This window comes from Oncorhynchus gorbuscha, linkage group LG19 (genome assembly GCF_021184085.1).
Source record: "Oncorhynchus gorbuscha isolate QuinsamMale2020 ecotype Even-year linkage group LG19, OgorEven_v1.0, whole genome shotgun sequence".
Lineage (NCBI taxonomy): Eukaryota > Metazoa > Chordata > Actinopteri > Salmoniformes > Salmonidae > Oncorhynchus > Oncorhynchus gorbuscha.
Genome location: NC_060191.1, coordinates 71,848,542 through 71,867,498, shown reverse-complemented (window position 1 = coordinate 71,867,498; position 18,957 = coordinate 71,848,542). Strand labels below are relative to the sequence as shown.

Here is an 18,957-nt window from a genome sequence, read left to right as displayed (position 1 = left end):
TGTCCCATTACACCACCCTGCTCTGTGTACTGCATGTCCCATTATACCACCCTGCTCTGTGTACTGTATGTCCCATTATACCACCCTGCTCTGTGTACTGTATGTCCCATTATACCACCCTGCTCTGTGTACTGTATGTCCCATTATACCACCCTGCTCTGTGTACTGTATGTCCCATTATACCACCCTGCTCTGTGTACTGTATGTCCCATTATACCACCCTGCTCTGTGTACTGTATGTCCCATTATACCACCCTGCTCTGTGTACTGTGCTCTGTCCCATTATACCACCTGCTCTGTGTACTGTATGTCCCATTATCCCACCACCATTATACCACCCTGCTCTGTGTACTGTATGTCCCATTATACCACCCTGCTCTGTGTACTGTATGTCCCATTATACCACCCTGCTCTGTGTACTGTATGTCCCATTATACCACCCTGCTCTGTGTACTGTATGTCCCATTATACCACCCTGCTCTGTGTACTGTATGTCCCATTATACCACCCTGCTCTGTGTACTGTATGTCCCATTATACCACCCTGCTCTGTGTACTGTATGTCCCATTATACCACCCTGCTCTGTATACTGTATGCCCCATTATAGTATTCTTCTGTAATTGAGTTGATTCAGAAGCACATCTTGTGGTGGTTGGGCGACCCAGCATACAGTTACTGTGGTTTAGTCGGCAGGGTTTTGTGTGTGTGACTTCAGGCAGTATGTGATGTGTGATATAATCGATCATTTTCTGATGAAAATCACCAGTTTTTTTCCTTGAGACCTTGCCGTGTTCAGTCGGCTACTGTTTCTGATGATGAACGGTGTTTGATTTCACACGCCTCGATAACATTCACTTCTCCTTATTTTTCCAGACGGCGTGGTGTTGATAGATCCGGAGTACCTGAAAGAGAGAAAAGGTACTGGAAAAGAGAATGTCTACTGTGAAAAGAGAATGTCTACTGTGAAAAGAGAATGTCTACTGTGAAAAGAGAATGTCTACTGTGAAAAGAGAATGTCTACTGTGAAAAGAGAATGTCTACTGTGAAAAGAGAATGTCTGCTGTGAAAAGAGAATGTCTACTGTGAAAAGAGAATGTCTACTGTGAAAAGAGAATGTCTACTGTGAAAAGAGAATGTCTGCTGTGAAAAGAGAATGTCTACTGTGAAAAGAGAATGTCTACTGTACAAAGAGAATGTCTACTGTGAAAAGAGAATGTCTACTGTGAAAAGAGAATGTCTACTGTGAAAAGAGAATGTCTGCTGTACAAAGAGAATGTCTGCTGTACAAAGAGAATGTCTACTGTGAAAAGAGAATGTCTACTGTGAAAAGAGAATGTCTGCTGTACAAAGAGAATGTCTACTGTGAAAAGAGAATGTCTACTGTGAAAAGAGAATGTCTACTGTGAAAAGAGAATGTCTACTGTGAAAAAAGAATGTCTACTGTGAAAAGAGAATGTCTACTGTGAAAAGAGAATGTCTACTGTGAAAAGAGAATGTCTACTGTGAAAAGAGAATGTCTATTGTGAAAAGAGAATGTCTACTGTGAAAAGAGAATGTCTACTGTGAAAAGAGAATGTCTACTGTGAAAAGAGAATGTCTACTGTGAAAAGAGAATGTCTGCTGTACAAAGAGAATGTCTGCTGTACAAAGAGAATGTCTACTGTGAAAAGAGAATGTCTACTGTGAAAAGAGAATGTCTACTGTGAAAAGAGAATGTCTGCTGTACAAAGAGAATGTCTACTGTGAAAAGAGAATGTCTACTGTGAAAAGAGAATGTCTACTGTGAAAAGAGAATGTCTATTGTGAAAAGAGAATGTCTACTGTGAAAAGAGAATGTCTACTGTGAAAAGAGAATGTCTACTGTGAAAAGAGAATGTCTACTGTGAAAAGAGAATGTCTACTGTGAAAAGAAAATGTCTACTGTGAAAAGAGAATGTCTGCTGTACAAAGAGAATGTCTGCTGTACAAAGAGAATGTCTACTGTGAAAAGAGAATGTCTACTGTGAAAAGAGAATGTCTGCTGTACAAAGAGAATGTCTACTGTGAAAAGAGAATGTCTACTGTGAAAAGAGAATGTCTACTGTGAAAAGAGAATGTCTGCTGTACAAAGAGAATGTCTGCTGTACAAAGAGAATGTCTACTGTGAAAAGAGAATGTCTACTGTGAAAAGAGAATGTCTACTGTGAAAAGAGAATGTCTGCTGTGAAAGGAGAATGTTTGCTGTGAAAGGAGAATGTCTGCTGTGAAAGGAGAATGTCTAGTGTACAAAGAGAATGTCTGCTGTGAAAAGAGAATGTCTGCTGTGAAAGGAGAATGTCTGCTGTACAAAGAGAATGTCTACTGTGAAAAGAGAATGTCTGCTGTACAAAGAGAATGTCTGCTGTACAAAGAGAATATCTACTGTGAAAAGAGAATGTCTACTGTGAAAAGAGGATGTCTACTGTGAAAAGAGAATGTCTGCTGTACAAAGAGAATGTCTACAAAGAGAATGTCTACTGTGAAAAGAGAATGTCTACTGTGAAAAGAGAATGTCTACTGTGAAAAGAGAATGTCTGCTGTGAAAAGAGAATGTCTACTGTGAAAAGAGAATGTCTACTGTGAAAAGAGAATGTACTGTGAAAAGAGAATGTCTCTGTACAAAGAGAACTGTGAAAAGAGAATGTCTACTGTGAAAAGAGAATGTCTACTGTGAAAAGAGAATGTCTACTGTGAAAAGAGAATGTCTGCTGTGAAAAGAGAATGTCTACTGTGAAAAGAGAATGTCTACTGTGAAAAGAGAACAAAGAGAATGTCTACTGTGAAAAGAGAATGTCTACTGTGAAAAGAGAATGTCTACTGTGAAAAGAGAATGTCTGTGAAAAGAGAATGCTGTACAAAGAGAATGTCTGCTGTACAAAGAGAATGTCTACTGTGAAAAGAGAATGTCTACTGTGAAAAGAGAATGTCTGCTGTACAAAGAGAATGTCTACTGTGAAAAGAGAATGTCTACTGTGAAAAGAGAATGTCTGAAAAGAGAACTGTGAAAAGAGAATGTCTGAAAAGAGAATGTCTGTGAAAAAAGAATGTCTACTGTGAAAAGAGAATGTCTACTGTGAAAAGAGAATGTCTACTGTGAAAAAAAGAGAATGTCTACTGTGAAAAGAGAATGTCTATTGTGAAAAGAGAATGTCTACTGTGAAAAGAGAATGTCTAAAAGAGAATGTCTACTGTGAAAAGAGAATGTCTACTGTGAAAAGAGAATGTCTACTGTGAAAAGAGAATGTCTGTGAAAAGAGAATGTCTACAAAGAGAATGTCTGCTGTACAAAGAGAATGTCTACTGTGAAAAGAGAATGTCTACTGTGAAAAAGAGAATGTCTACTGTGAAAAGAGAATGTCTGCTGTACAAAGAGAATGTCTACTGTGAAAAGAGAATGTCTACTGTGAAAAGAGAATGTCTACTGTGAAAAGAGAATGTCTATTGTGAAAAGAGAATGTCTACTGTGAAAAGAGAATGTCTACTGTGAAAAGAGAATGTCTACTGTGAAAAGAGAATGTCTACTGTGAAAAGAGAATGTCTACTGTGAAAAGAGAATGTCTGCTGTACAAAGAGAATGTCTGTACAAAGAGAATGCTGTACAAAGAGAATGTCTACTGTGAAAAGAGAATGTCTACTGTGAAAAGAGAATGTCTGCTGTACAAAGAGAATGTCTACTGTGAAAAGAGAATGTCTACTGTGAAAAGAGAATGTCTACTGTGAAAAGAGAATGTCTGCTGTACAAAGAGAATGTCTGCTGTACAAAGAGAATGTCTACTGTGAAAAGAGAATGTCTACTGTGAAAAGAGAATGTCTACTGTGAAAAGAGAATGTCTGCTGTGAAAGGAGAATGTTTGCTGTGAAAGGAGAATGTCTGCTGTGAAAGGAGAATGTCTAGTGTACAAAGAGAAATGTCTGTGAAAAGAGAATGTCTGCTGTGAAAGGAGAATGTCTGCTGTACAAAGAGAATGTCTACTGTGAAAAGAGAATGTCTGCTGTACAAAGAGAATGTCTGCTGTACAAAGAGAATATCTACTGTGAAAAGAGAATGTCTACTGTGAAAAGAGGATGTCTACTGTGAAAAGAGAATGTCTGCTGTACAAAGAGAATGTCTGCTGTACAAAGAGAATGTCTACTGTGAAAAGAGAATGTCTACTGTGAAAAGAGAATGTCTACTGTGAAAAGAGAATGTCTACTGTGAAAAGAGAATGTCTACTGTGAAAAGAGAATGTCTACTGTGAAAAGAGAATGTCTGCTGTACAAAGAGAATGTCTACTGTGAAAAGAGAATGTCTGCTGTACAAAGAGAATGTCTACTGTGAAAAGAGAATGTCTACTGTGAAAAGAGAATGTCTACTGTACAAAGAGAATGTCTACTGTGAAAAGAGAATGTCTACTGTACAAAGAGAATGTCTACTGTGAAAAGAGAATGTCTACTGTGAAAGGAGAATGTCTACTATGAAAAGAGAATGTCTGCTGTACAAAGAGAATGTCTACTGTGAAAAGAGAATGTCTACTGTGAAAAGAGAATGTCTACTGTGAAAAGAGAATGTCTACTGTACAAAGAGAATGTCTACTGTGAAAAGAGAATGTCTACTGTGGAAAGAGAATGTCTACTGTGAAAAGAGAATGTCTACTGTGAAAAGAGAATGTCTACTGTGAAAAGAGAATGTCTGCTGTACAAAGAGAATGTCTGCTGTACAAAGAGAATGTCTACTGTGAAAAGAGAATGTCTACTGTGAAAAGAGAATGTCTACTGTGAAAAGAGAATGTCTACTGTGAAAAGAGAATGTCTACTGTGAAAAGAGAATGTCTACTGTGAAAAGAGAATGTCTGCTGTGAAAGGAGAATGTTTGCTGTGAAAGGAGAATGTCTGCTGTGAAAGGAGAATGTCTAGTGTACAAAGAGAATGTCTGCTGTGAAAAGAGAATGTCTGCTGTGAAAGGAGAATGTCTGCTGTACAAAGAGAATGTCTACTGTGAAAAGAGAATGTCTGCTGTACAAAGAGAATGTCTGCTGTACAAAGAGAATGTCTACTGTGAAAAGAGAATGTCTACTGTGAAAAGAGGATGTCTACTGTGAAAAGAGAATGTCTGCTGTACAAAGAGAATGTCTGCTGTACAAAGAGAATGTCTACTGTGAAAAGAGAATGTCTACTGTGAAAAGAGAATGTCTACTGTGAAAAGAGAATGTCTACTGTGAAAAGAGAATGTCTACTGTGAAAAGAGAATGTCTACTGTGAAAAGAGAATGTCTGCTGTACAAAGAGAATGTCTACTGTGAAAAGAGAATGTCTACTGTGAAAAGAGAATGTCTGCTGTACAAAGAGAATGTCTACTGTGAAAAGAGAATGTCTACTGTGAAAAGAGAATGTCTACTGTACAAAGAGAATGTCTACTGTGAAAAGAGAATGTGTACTGTGAAAAGAGAATGTCTACTGTACAAAGAGAATGTCTACTGTGAAAAGAGAATGTCTACTGTGAAAGGAGAATGTCTGCTGTACAAAGAGAATGTCTACTGTGAAAAGAGAATGTCTACTGTGAAAAGAGAATGTCTGCTGTACAAAGAGAATGTCTACTGTGAAAAGAGAATGTCTGCTGTACAAAGAGAATGTCTACTGTGAAAAGAGAATGTCTACTGTGAAAAGAGAATGTCTACTGTGAAAAGAGAATGTCTACTGTGAAAAGAGAATGTCTACTGTGAAAAGAGAATGTCTACTGTGAAAAGAGAATGTCTGCTGTACAAAGAGAATGTCTACTGTGAAAAGAGAATGTCTACTGTGAAAAGAGAATGTCTGCTGTACAAAGAGAATGTCTACTGTGAAAAGAGAATGTCTACTGTGAAAAGAGAATGTCTACTGTACAAAGAGAATGTCTACTGTGAAAAGAGAATGTGTACTGTGAAAAGAGAATGTGTACTGTACAAAGAGAATGTCTACTGTGAAAAGAGAATGTCTACTGTGAAAGGAGAATGTCTACTATGAAAAGAGAATGTCTGCTGTACAAAGAGAATGTCTACTGTGAAAAGAGAATGTCTACTGTGAAAAGAGAATGTCTACTGTGAAAAGAGAATGTCTACTGTACAAAGAGAATGTCTACTGTGAAAAGAGAATGTCTACTGTGGAAAGAGAATGTCTACTGTGAAAAGAGAATGTCTACTGTGGAAAGAGAATGTCTACTGTGAAAAGAGAATGTCTACTGTGAAAAGAGAATGTCTACTGTGAAAAGAGAATGTCTGCTGTGAAAAGAGAATGTCTGCTGTACAAAGAGAATGTCTACTGTGAAAAGAGAATGTCTACTGTGAAAAGAGAATGTCTGCTGTGAAAAGAGAATGTCTAGTGTTCTAATGGCAGCTTGAAATTAAGCTTAATTCCACCAGTGGACAAAACTGCTTGTCATGACATCATTAGTGGTCATCATGACCTCCTTAGCCTGATCATCATGATGTCATTAGACGGGTTGTGGTTTCAGCAATATATTGCATTTCTAAAAGGTATAATTAAACAAACCCCCTGAGGTGCCTTGTTGATATATCGGTCTGATATACCACGGCTGGCAGCCAATCAGCATTCAGGACTCGAACCACTCAGTTTTCTCACGATCTTTTACTCTTTTCTTCTCTCCTCAGTGTTTGTGACGTTGACATGCGCCTTCCGGTATGGACGTGAGGACTTGGATGTTCTGGGCTTGACGTTTCGAAAGGACCTCTTCGTGGCAAACATTCAGGCCTTCCCTCCAGTGCCCGAAGACAAAAAGAGGTTAACTCGCCTTCAAGAACGCCTGATCAAAAAGCTTGGGGAACACGCTCACCCTTTCACCTTCGAGGTAATGTTCAACACCACTGTGACCATCTCTATTAGGAGTTGTTTTTGTGTTTAGTGGTGTTGTTTTTTGTGTTTAGTGGTGGTGTTTTTGTGTTTAGTGGTGTTGTTTTTGTGTTTAGTGGTGGTGTTATTATTATTATTATTATATTATTATTATATTTTTTGTGTTTAGTGGTGGTGTTTTTGTGTTTAGTGGTGTTGTTTTTGTGTTTAGTGGTGTTGTTTTTGTGTTTAGTGGTGTTGTTTTTGTGTTTAGTGGTGTTGTTTTTGTGTTTAGTGGTGTTGTTTTTGTGTTTAGTGGTGTTGTTTTTGTTTTTTGGTGTATGTGAATTGTATAATGTTGTAATGTTTTTTGGTACCGTGTACTTTAGGGACTACAGTGGAAATAAGTCTAAGATAAATAAGATGATGAGATAAAAATGTATCTGTCAATGATCTCGTCCTAATTGTAAACCTCCTGTCAGCTGTTTTAAGTACTAATTTTGAAAAAAATCATATTTCTGTTGACAGATTCCACTGAATTTACCGTGCTCAGTTACCCTGCAGCCTGGACCAGAGGACACAGGGAAGGTGCTTATTGGGTTCAGCCAAAATCTACACTACTGGGTTGAAGGTTTTACGGAATCATGTAGTAACCAAAAAAGTGTTCAACAAATCAAAATATATTTAAGATTTTAGATTCTTCATAGTAGCCACTAATTTCCCTTGGTGACAGTTTTGCACACTTTTGGCATTCTCTCAACCAGCTTCACCTGGAATGCTTTTCCAACAGTCTTGAAGGAGTTCCCACATATGCTGAGCACATGTCGGCTGCTTTTCCTTCACTCTGCAGTCCGACTCATTCCAAACCATATCAATTGGGTTGAGGTCGGGTGATTGTGGAGGCCAGGTCATCTGATGCAGCACTCCATCACTCTCCTTCTTGGTCAAATAGCCCGTACACAGCCTGGAGGTGTGTTGGGTCATTGTCCTGTTGAAAAACAAATGATAGTCTCACTAAGCCCAAACCAGATGGGATGGCGTATTGCTGCAGAATGCTGTGGTAGCCCTGCTGGTTAAGTGTGTCTTGAATTCGAAATAAATCACAGACAGTGTCGCCAGCACAGCACCATCACACCTCCTCCTCCATGCTTTACGGTGGGAATTACACATGCAGAGATCACCGTTTCATCCACACTGCGTCTCACAAAGACACAGCAGTTTTGAACCAAAAATCTCCAATTTGGACTCATCAGACCAAAGGACAGATTTCCACCGGTCTAATATCCATTGCTCGTGTTTCTTAGCTCAACCAAGTCTCGTCTTATTATTGGTGTCCTTTAGAAGTGGTTTCTTTGCAGCAATTCAACCATGAAGGCCTGATTCACGCAGTCTCCTCTGAACAATTGATGTTGAGATGTGTCTGTTACTTGAATTCTGTGAAGCATTTATTTGGGCTGCAATTTCTGAGGCTGGTAAACTCTAATGAACTTATCCTCTGCAGCAGAGGTACCTCTGGGTCTTCTTTTACTGTGGCGGTCCTCATGAGAGGAAGGTACCTCTGGGTCTTCCTTTACTGTGGCGGTCCTCATGAGAAACAGGTACCTCTGGGTCTTCGTTTACTGTGGCGGTCCTCATGAGAGACCGGTAACTCTGGGTCTTCCTTTACTGTGGCGGTCCTCATGAGAGACAGATAACTCTGGGTCTTCCTTTACTGTGGCGGTCCTCATGAGAGGAAGGTACCTCTGGGTCTTCCTTTACTGTGGCGGTCCTCATGAGAGACAGATAACTCTGGGTCTTCCTTTATTGTGGACAGGTAACTCTGGGTCTTCCTTTACTGTGGCGGTCCTCATGAGAGACAGATAACTCTGGGTCTTCCTTTATTGTGGACAGGTAACTCTGGGTCTTCCTTTACTGTGGCGGTCCTCATGAGAGACAGGTAACTCTGGGTCTTCCTTTATTGTGGACAGGTAACTCTGGGTCTTCCTTTACTGTGGCGGTCCTCATGAGAGACAGGTACCTCTGGGTCTTCCTTTACTGTGGCGGTCCTCATGAGAGACAGGTACCTCTGGGTCTTCCTTTATTGTGGACAGGTAACTCTGGGTCTTCCATTACTGTGGCGGTCCTCATGAGAGACAGGTACCTCTGGGTCTTCCTTTACTGTGGCGGTCCTCATGAGAGACAGGTACCACTGGGTCTTCCTTTACTGTGGCGGTCCTCATGAGAGACAGGTAACTCTGGGTCTTCCATTACTGTGGCGGTCCTCATTAGAGACAGGTAACTCTGGGTCTTCCTTTACTGTGGCGGTCCTCATGAGAGACAGGTACCTCTGGGTCTTCCTTTACTGTGGCGGTCCTCATGAGAGACAGGTAACTCTGGGTCTTCCTTTACTGTGGCGGTCCTCATTAGAGACAGGTAACTCTGGGTCTTCCTTTACTGTGGCGGTCCTCATGAGAGACAGGTACCTCTGGGTCTTCCTTTACTGTGGCGGTCCTCATGAGAGACAGGTAACTCTGGGTCTTCCTTTACTGTGGTGGTCCTCATTAGAGACAGGTAACTCTGGGTCTTCCTTTACTGTGGCGGTCCTCATGAGAGACAGGTACCTCTGGGTCTTCCTTTACTGTGGCGGTCCTCATGAGAGACAGGTAACTCTGGGTCTTCCTTTACTGTGGTGGTCCTCATTAGAGACAGGTAACTCTGGGTCTTCCTTTACTGTGGCGGTCCTCATGAGAGACAGGTACCTCTGGGTCTTCCTTTACAAAAGTGTGCAAAGCTGTCATCAAGGTAAAGGGTGGCTACTTTGAAGAATCTCAAATATAAAATATATTTTGATTTAACTTTTTTTTTAATGGTTACGACATGATTCCATATGTGTTATTTCATAGTTTTGATGTTTTCACTATTTTTCTACAATGTAGAAAATAGCAAACAAAGAAATAAACAAAAACCCTGGAATGAGTAGGTGATCTAAATCTTTTATTTGGTACTGTAACAGTTATATTGCAATGCATAATGACATTTAAGCAGAACAAGAATCCAACCTAAGGACTTAAATCCTGTTGTTATATTTTGTCTCTGAAGGCCTGCGGGGTCGACTTTGAAGTCAAAGCGTTCTGCTCAGAGAACGTCCAAGACAAAATACATAAAAGGTAAAAAATAATTTAATAATTATACAAAATGTTATGCATGTAATTTTTATTTTATTTAACTAGGCAAGTCAGTTAAGAACAAATTCTTATTTTCAATGACGGCCTAGGAACAGTGGGTTAACTGCCTTGTTCAGGGGCAGAATGACAGATTTGTACCTTGTCAGCTCGGGGATTTGAACTTGCAACCTTCCGGTTACTAGTACAACACTCGAACCACTAGGCTACCTGCCACCTCTACACTCTAACCACTAGGCTACCTGCCACCTCTACACTCTAACCACTAGGCTACCTGCCTCCTCTACACTCTAACCACTAGGCTACCTGCCACCTCTACACTCTAACCACTAGGCTACCCTGCCGCCTCTACACTCTAACCACTAGGCTACCCTGCCTCCTCTACACTCTAACCACTAGGCTACCTGCCACCTCTACACTCTAACCACTAGGCTACCCTGCCACCTCTACACTCTAACCACTAGGCTTCCCTGCCGCCCCTACACTCTAACCACTAGGCCAACCTGCCACCTCTACACTCTAACCACTAGGCTACCTGCCACCTCTACACTCTAACCACTAGGCTACCCTGCCGCCTCTACACTCTCACCACTACGCTACCCTGCCACCTCTACACTCTAACCACTAGGCTACCTGCCTCCTCTACACTCTAACCACTAGGCTACCCTGCCGCCTCTACACTCTAACCACTAGGCTACCCTGCCTCCTCTACACTCTAACCACTAGGCTACCTGCCACCTCTACACTCTAACCACTAGGCTACCCTGCCACCTCTACACTCTAACCACTAGGCTTCCCTGCCGCCCCTACACTCTAACCACTAGGCCAACCTGCCACCTCTACACTCTAACCACTAGGCTACCCTGCCTCCTCTACACTCTAACCACTAGGCTACCCTGCCTCCTCTACACTCTAACCACTAGGCTACCCTACCACCTCTACACTCTAACCACTAGGCTACCTGCCTCCTCTACACTCTAACCACTAGGCTACCTACCACCTAACCCTTGTGTCTGAACAGGAAGTCAGTGTGTCTAACCCTAACCCTTGTGTCTGAACAGGAAGTCAGTGTGTCTAACCCTAACCCTTGTGTCTGAACAGGAAGTGAGTGTGTCTAACCCTTGTGTCTGAACAGGAAGTCAGTGTGTCTAACCCTTGTGTCTGAACAGGAAGTCAGTGCGTCTAACCCTCGTGTCTGAACAGGAAGTCTGTGTCTAACCCTTGTGTCTGAACAGGAAGTCAGTGTGTCTAACCATAACCCTTGTGTCTGAACAGGAAGTCAGTGTGTCTAACCCTTGTGTCTGAACAGGAAGTCAGTGTGTCTAACCCTAACCCTTGTGTCTGAACAGGAAGTCAGTGTGTCTAACCCTAACCCTTGTGTCTGAACAGGAAGTCAGTGTGTCTAACCCTAACCCTTGTGTCTGAACAGGAAGTCAGTGCATCTAACCCTTGTGTCTGAACAGGAAGTCAGTGCATCTAACCCTTGTGTCTGAACAGGAAGTCAGTGCGTTTAACCCTTGTTTCTGAACAGGAACTCAGTGCATCTAACCCTTGTGTCTGAACAGGAAGTCAGTGCGTTTAACCCTTGTGTCTGAACAGGAACTCAGTGCGCCTGGTGATCCGTAAGGTCCAGTACGCCCCAGAGAAGCCCGGCCCCCAGCCCATGGCTGAGACCACCAGACAGTTCCTGATGTCTGACAAGCCACTGCACCTTGAGGCCTCACTGGATAAAGAGGTGATGGACATGTTTTTTTCTGCTGGTAGAGGACATCTCTACATTCTTAGCCCCCCCTATCTGAGATATCTACTGCAGCCCTCATCCTTCACATAAAACACCCGTTCTGTCAGTCACATTCTGTTAAAGGTCCCCAAAGCACACACATCCCTGGGTCGCTCTTCATTCAAACACTCAACAGTTGTGTCCCAGTTGTGTCCCAGTTGTGTCCCAGTTGTGTCCCAGTTGTGTCCCAGCCCTTTGTGCTGTTGTCTGTGCCCAATCATGTTTGTACCCTGTTTTGTGCTGCTGCCATGTTGTGTTGTCATGTTGTGTTGTCATGTTTTGCTGCCTTGCTATGTTGTTGTCATGTGTGTTTCTACCATGTTGTTGTCATGTTGTGTTGTCATGTTTTGCTGCCTTGCTATGTTGTTGTCATGTGTGTTTCTACCATGTTGTTGTCATGTTGTGTTGTCATGTTTTGCTGCCTTGCTATGTTGTTGTCATGTGTGTTTCTACCATGTTGTTGTCATGTTGTGTTGTCATGTTTTGCTGCCTTGCTATGTTGTTGTCATGTTGTGTTGCTACCATGTTGTTGTCATGTTGTGTTGCTACCATGTTGTGTGGTCATGTTTTGCTGCCTTGCTATGTTGTTGTCTTAGGTCTCTCTTTATGTAGTGTTGTGTTTTCTCACGTGTCGTGATGTGTGTTTTGTCCTATATATATATATATATATATTTAAAAAACGTTTTTAACCTCAGTCCCCCGTCCCTGCAGGAGGCCTTTTGCCCTTTGGGAGGCCGTCATTGTAAATAATATAATTTGTTTTAACTGACTTGCAGAGTTAAATAAAGGTTGAATAAATACAAATAAAATAAGTTGCATTACTCTTCATTACTCTACATTACCCTACATTACCCTACATTACACTACATTACTCTACATTACCCTACATTACCCTACATTAAACTACATTACTCTACATTACCCTACATTAAACTACATTACTCTACATTACCCTACATTAAACTACATTACTCTACATTACCCTACATTACCCTACATTAAACTACATTACTCTACATTACCCTACATTACTCTACATTACACTACATTACTCTACATTACACTACATTACTCTACATTATCCTACATTACTCTACATTACTCTACATTACCCTACATTACACTACATTACTCTACATTATACTACACTACACTACATTACTCTACATTATACTACATTACTCTACATTACACTACATTATACTACATTACCCTACATTATACTACATTACACTACATTACCCTACATTATACTACATTACACTACATTACTCTACATTACTCTACATTACTCTACATTACACTACATTACACTACATTATACTACATTACTCTACATTATACTACATTACTCTACATTACACTACATTACACTACATTACACTACATTACTCTACATTACACTACATTACTCTACATTACTCTACATTATACTACATTATACTACATTATACTACATTATACTACATTACTCTACATTATACTACATTACTCTACATTACACTACATTACTCTACATTACCCTACATTACTCTACATTACCCTACATTACTCTACACTACACTACATTACTCTACATTATACTACACTACACTACATTACCCTACATTACTCTACATTACTCTACATTATACTACATTACTCTACATTACACTACATTATACTACATTACCCTACATTACACTACATTACACTACATTACCCTACATTATACTACATTACACTACATTACTCTACATTACTCTACATTACACTACATTACTCTACATTACTCTACATTATACTACATTACTCTACATTACACTACATTACACTACATTACACTACATTACTCTACATTACACTACATTACTCTACATTACTCTACATTATACTACATTACACTACACTACCCTACATTACTCTACATTACACTACACTACCCTACATTACTCTACATTACACTACATTACACTACATTATACTACATTACCCTACATTACTCTACATTACCCTACATTACTCTACTTTACTCTACATTACCCTACATTACCCTACATTACTCTACATTACCCTGCATTACTCTTCATTACTCTTCATTACTATACATTACTCTACATTATACTACATTATACTACATTACTCTACATTACACTACATTACTCTACATTACTCTACATTAGACTACATTACACTACATTACTCTACACTACCCTACATTACACTACATTATACTACATTACTCTACACTACCCTACATTACACTACATTATACTACATTACTCTACACTAACCTACATTACTCTACATTATACTACATTACTCTACATTACACTACATTACTCTTCATTACTCTACATTACACTACATTATACTACATTACTCTACACTACCCGACATTACACTACATTATACTACATTATTCTACACTACCTCTGCTCTACATTACAGTACATTATACTACATTACTCTACACTACACTACATTACTCTACACAGCCCTACATTACTCTTCATTACTCTACATTACACTACATTATACTACATTACTCTACACTACACTACATTACTCTACACTACCCTACATTACTCTACACTACACTACATTACTCTACATTACACTACATTATACTACATTACTCTACACTACACTACATTACTCTACACTACACTACATTACTCTACACTACCCTGCATTACTCTACACTACACTACATTACTCTTCATTACTCTACATTACACTACATTACTCTACACTACACTACATTACTCTACACTACCCTACATTACTCTACACTACACTACATTACTCTACACTACCCTACATTACACTACATTATACTACATTACACTACATTATACTACATTACTCTACACTACACTACATTACTCTTCATTACTCTACATTACACTACATTAAACTACATTAATCTACACTACCATACATTACTCTACACTACCCTACATTACTCTACACTACACTACATTACTCTACACTACCCTACATTACACTACATTATACTACATTACTCTACACTACACTACATTACTCTACACTACCCTACATTACTCTACACTACACTACATTACTCTACACTACCCTACATTACACTACATTATACTACATTACTCTACACTACCTCTGCTCTACATTAAGGTACATTATACTATATTACTCTACACTACCTCTGCTCCACATTACAGTACATTATACTACATTACTCCACATTATACTAAGTTAGTCCACATTTCTCCAGATTATACTACATTAATCTACATTACCCTACCTTTTTGTATGGTTTTTATTATGGCTCCCTGTTAGTTCCTGTCAAGGCAGCAGTTACTCTTCCTGGGGTTTATTATGGATCCCCATTAGTTCCTGCCAAGGCAGCAGCTACTCTTCCTGTGGTTTATTATGGATCCCCATTAGTTCTTGCCAAGGCAGCAGCTACTCTTCTTGGGGTTTATTATGGATCCCTATTAGTTCCTGCCAAGGCAGCAGCTATTCTACCTGGGGTTTATTAGGGGTCCCCATTAGTTCCTGCCAAGGCAGCAGCTACTCTTCCTGGAGTTTATTATGGATCCCCATTAGTTCCTGCCAAGGCAGCAGCTACTCTTCCTGGGGTTTATTATGGATCCCCATTAGTTCCTGCCAAGGCAGCAGCTATTCTTCCTGGGGTTTATTATGGATCCCCATTAGTTCCTGCCAAGGCAGCAGCTACTCTTCCTGGGGTTTATTATGGATCCCCATTAGTTCCCGCCAAGGCAGCAGCTATTCTTCCTGGGGTTTATTATGGAACCCCATTAGTTCCTGCCAAGGCAGCAGCTACTCTTCCTGGGGTTTATTATGGATCCCCATTAGTTCCTGCCAAGGCAGCAGCTACTCTTCCTGGGGTTTATTATGGATCCCCGTTAGTTCCTGTCAAGGCAGCAGCTATTCTTCCTGGGGTTTATTATGGATCTCCATTAGTTCTTGCCAAGGCAGCAGCTACTCTTCCTGGGGTTTATTATGGATGCTCGTTAGTTCCTGCCAAGGCAGCAGCTACTCTTCCTGGGGTTTATTATGGATCCCCATTAGTTCCTGCCAAGGCAGCAGCTACTCTTCTTGGGGTTTATTATGGATCCCTATTAGTTCCTGCCAAGGCAGCAGCTATTCTACCTGGGGTTTATTAGGGGTCCCTATTAGTTCCTGCCAAGGCAGCAGCTACTCTTCCTGGAGTTTATTATGGATCCCCATTAGTTCCTGCCAAGGCAGCAGCTACTCTTCCTGGGGTTTATTATGGATCCCCATTAGTTCCTGCCAAGGCAGCAGCTATTCTTCCTGGGGTTTATTATGGATCCCCATTAGTTCCTGCCAAGGCAGCAGCTACTCTTCCTGGGGTTTATTATGGATCCCCATTAGTTCCCGCCAAGGCAGCAGCTATTCTTCCTGGGGTTTATTATGGAACCCCGTTAGTTCCTGCCAAGGCAGCAGCTACTCTTCCTGGGGTTTATTATGGATCCCCATTAGTTCCTGCCAAGGCAGCAGCTACTCTTCCTGGGGTTTATTATGGATCCCCGTTAGTTCCTGTCAAGGCAGCAGCTATTCTTCCTGGGGTTTATTATGGATCTCCATTAGTTCCTGCCAAGGCAGCAGCTACTCTTCCTGGGGTTTATTATGGATGCTCGTTAGTTCCTGCCAAGGCAGCAGCTACTCTTCCTGGGGTTTATTATGGATCCCCATTAGTTCCTGCCAAGGCAGCAGCTACTCTTCCTGGGGTTTATTATGGATCCCCATTAGTTCCTGCCAAGGCAGCAGCTACTCTTCCTGGGGTTTATTATGGATCCCCATTAGTTCCTGCCAAGGCGGCAGCTACTCTTCCTGTGGTTTATTATGGATCCCCATTAGTTCCTGCCAAGGCAGCAGTTACTCTTCCTGGGGTTTATTATGGATCCCCATTAGTTCCTGCCAAGGCAGCAGTTACTCTTCCTGGGGTTTATTATGGATCCCCATTAGTTCCTGCCAAGGCAGCAGTTACTCTTCCTGGGGTTTATTATGGATCCCCATTAGTTCCTGCCAAGGCAGCAGTTACTCTTCCTGGGGTTTATTATGGATCCCCATTAGTTCCTGCCAAGGCAGCAGCTACTCTTCCTGGGGTTTATTATGGATCCCCATTAGTTCCTGCCAAGGCAGCAGCTACTCTTCCTGGGGTTTATTATGGATCCCCATTAGTTCCTGCCAAGGCGGCAGCTACTCTTCCTGGGGTTTATTATGGATCTCCATTAGTTCCTGCCAAGGCAGCAGCTACTCTTCCTGGGGTTTATTATGGATCCCCATTAGTTCCTGCCAAGGCAGCAGCTACTCTTCCTGGGGTTTATTATGGATCCCCATTAGTTCCTGCCAAGGCGGCAGCTACTCTTCCTGGGGTTTATTATGGATCCCCATTAGTTCCTGCCAAGGCGGCAGCTACTCTTCCTGTGGTTTATTATGGATCCCCATTAGTTCCTGCCAAGGCAGCAGTTACTCTTCCTGGGGTTTATTATGGATCCCCATTAGTTCCTGCCAAGGCAGCAGCTACTCTTCCTGGGGTTTATTATGGATCCCCATTAGTTCCTGCCAAGGCAGCAGCTATTCTTCCTGGGGTTTATTATGGATCCCCATTAGTTCCTGCCAAGGCAGCAGCTACTCTTCCTGGGGTTTATTATGGATCCCCATTAGTTCCCGCCAAGGCAGCAGCTATTCTTCCTGGGGTTTATTATGGAACCCCATTAGTTCCTGCCAAGGCAGCAGCTACTCTTCCTGGGGTTTATTATGGATCCCCATTAGTTCCTGCCAAGGCAGCAGCTACTCTTCCTGGGGTTTATTATGGATCCCCGTTAGTTCCTGTCAAGGCAGCAGCTATTCTTCCTGGGGTTTATTATGGATCTCCATTAGTTCTTGCCAAGGCAGCAGCTACTCTTCCTGGGGTTTATTATGGATGCTCGTTAGTTCCTGCCAAGGCAGCAGCTACTCTTCCTGGGGTTTATTATGGATCCCCATTAGTTCCTGCCAAGGCAGCAGCTACTCTTCTTGGGGTTTATTATGGATCCCTATTAGTTCCTGCCAAGGCAGCAGCTATTCTACCTGGGGTTTATTAGGGGTCCCTATTAGTTCCTGCCAAGGCAGCAGCTACTCTTCCTGGAGTTTATTATGGATCCCCATTAGTTCCTGCCAAGGCAGCAGCTACTCTTCCTGGGGTTTATTATGGATCCCCATTAGTTCCTGCCAAGGCAGCAGCTATTCTTCCTGGGGTTTATTATGGATCCCCATTAGTTCCTGCCAAGGCAGCAGCTACTCTTCCTGGGGTTTATTATGGATCCCCATTAGTTCCCGCCAAGGCAGCAGCTATTCTTCCTGGGGTTTATTATGGAACCCCATTAGTTCCTGCCAAGGCAGCAGCTACTCTTCCTGGGGTTTATTATGGATCCCCATTAGTTCCTGCCAAGGCAGCAGCTACTCTTCCTGGGGTTTATTATGGATCCCCGTTAGTTCCTGTCAAGGCAGCAGCTATTCTTCCTGGGGTTTATTATGGATCTCCATTAGTTCCTGCCAAGGCAGCAGCTACTCTTCCTGGGGTTTATTATGGATGCTCGTTAGTTCCTGCCAAGGCAGCAGCTACTCTTCCTGGGGTTTATTATGGATCCCCATTAGTTCCTGCCAAGGCAGCAGCTACTCTTCCTGGGGTTTATTATGGATCCCCATTAGTTCCTGCCAAGGCAGCAGCTACTCTTCCTGGGGTTTATTATGGATCCCCATTAGTTCCTGCCAAGGCGGCAGCTACTCTTCCTGTGGTTTATTATGGATCCCCATTAGTTCCTGCCAAGGCAGCAGTTACTCTTCCTGGGGTTTATTATGGATCCCCATTAGTTCCTGCCAAGGCAGCAGTTACTCTTCCTGGGGTTTATTATGGATCCCCATTAGTTCCTGCCAAGGCAGCAGTTACTCTTCCTGGGGTTTATTATGGATCCCCATTAGTTCCTGCCAAGGCAGCAGTTACTCTTCCTGGGGTTTATTATGGATCCCCATTAGTTCCTGCCAAGGCAGCAGCTACTCTTCCTGGGGTTTATTATGGATCCCCATTAGTTCCTGCCAAGGCAGCAGCTACTCTTCCTGGGGTTTATTATGGATCCCCATTAGTTCCTGCCAAGGCGGCAGCTACTCTTCCTGGGGTTTATTATGGATCTCCATTAGTTCCTGCCAA

At 41.8% G+C, this 18,957-nt stretch overlaps 1 protein-coding gene across 1 annotated transcript in view; it reads left to right on the top strand.

Moving 5' to 3' along the window:
- Nucleotides 1-18,957, top strand: part of arrb1 (arrestin, beta 1) — a 77,962-nt gene that overhangs the window by 29,962 nt on the left and 29,043 nt on the right. Inside the window, exons 4-8 of the mRNA XM_046315121.1 lie at nt 874-918; nt 6,641-6,837; nt 7,347-7,406; nt 9,897-9,964; nt 11,579-11,714. Coding sequence (XP_046171077.1) covers nt 874-918; nt 6,641-6,837; nt 7,347-7,406; nt 9,897-9,964; nt 11,579-11,714 — 506 coding nt within the window. The remainder of the gene's footprint in view (nt 1-873; nt 919-6,640; nt 6,838-7,346; nt 7,407-9,896; nt 9,965-11,578; nt 11,715-18,957) is intronic.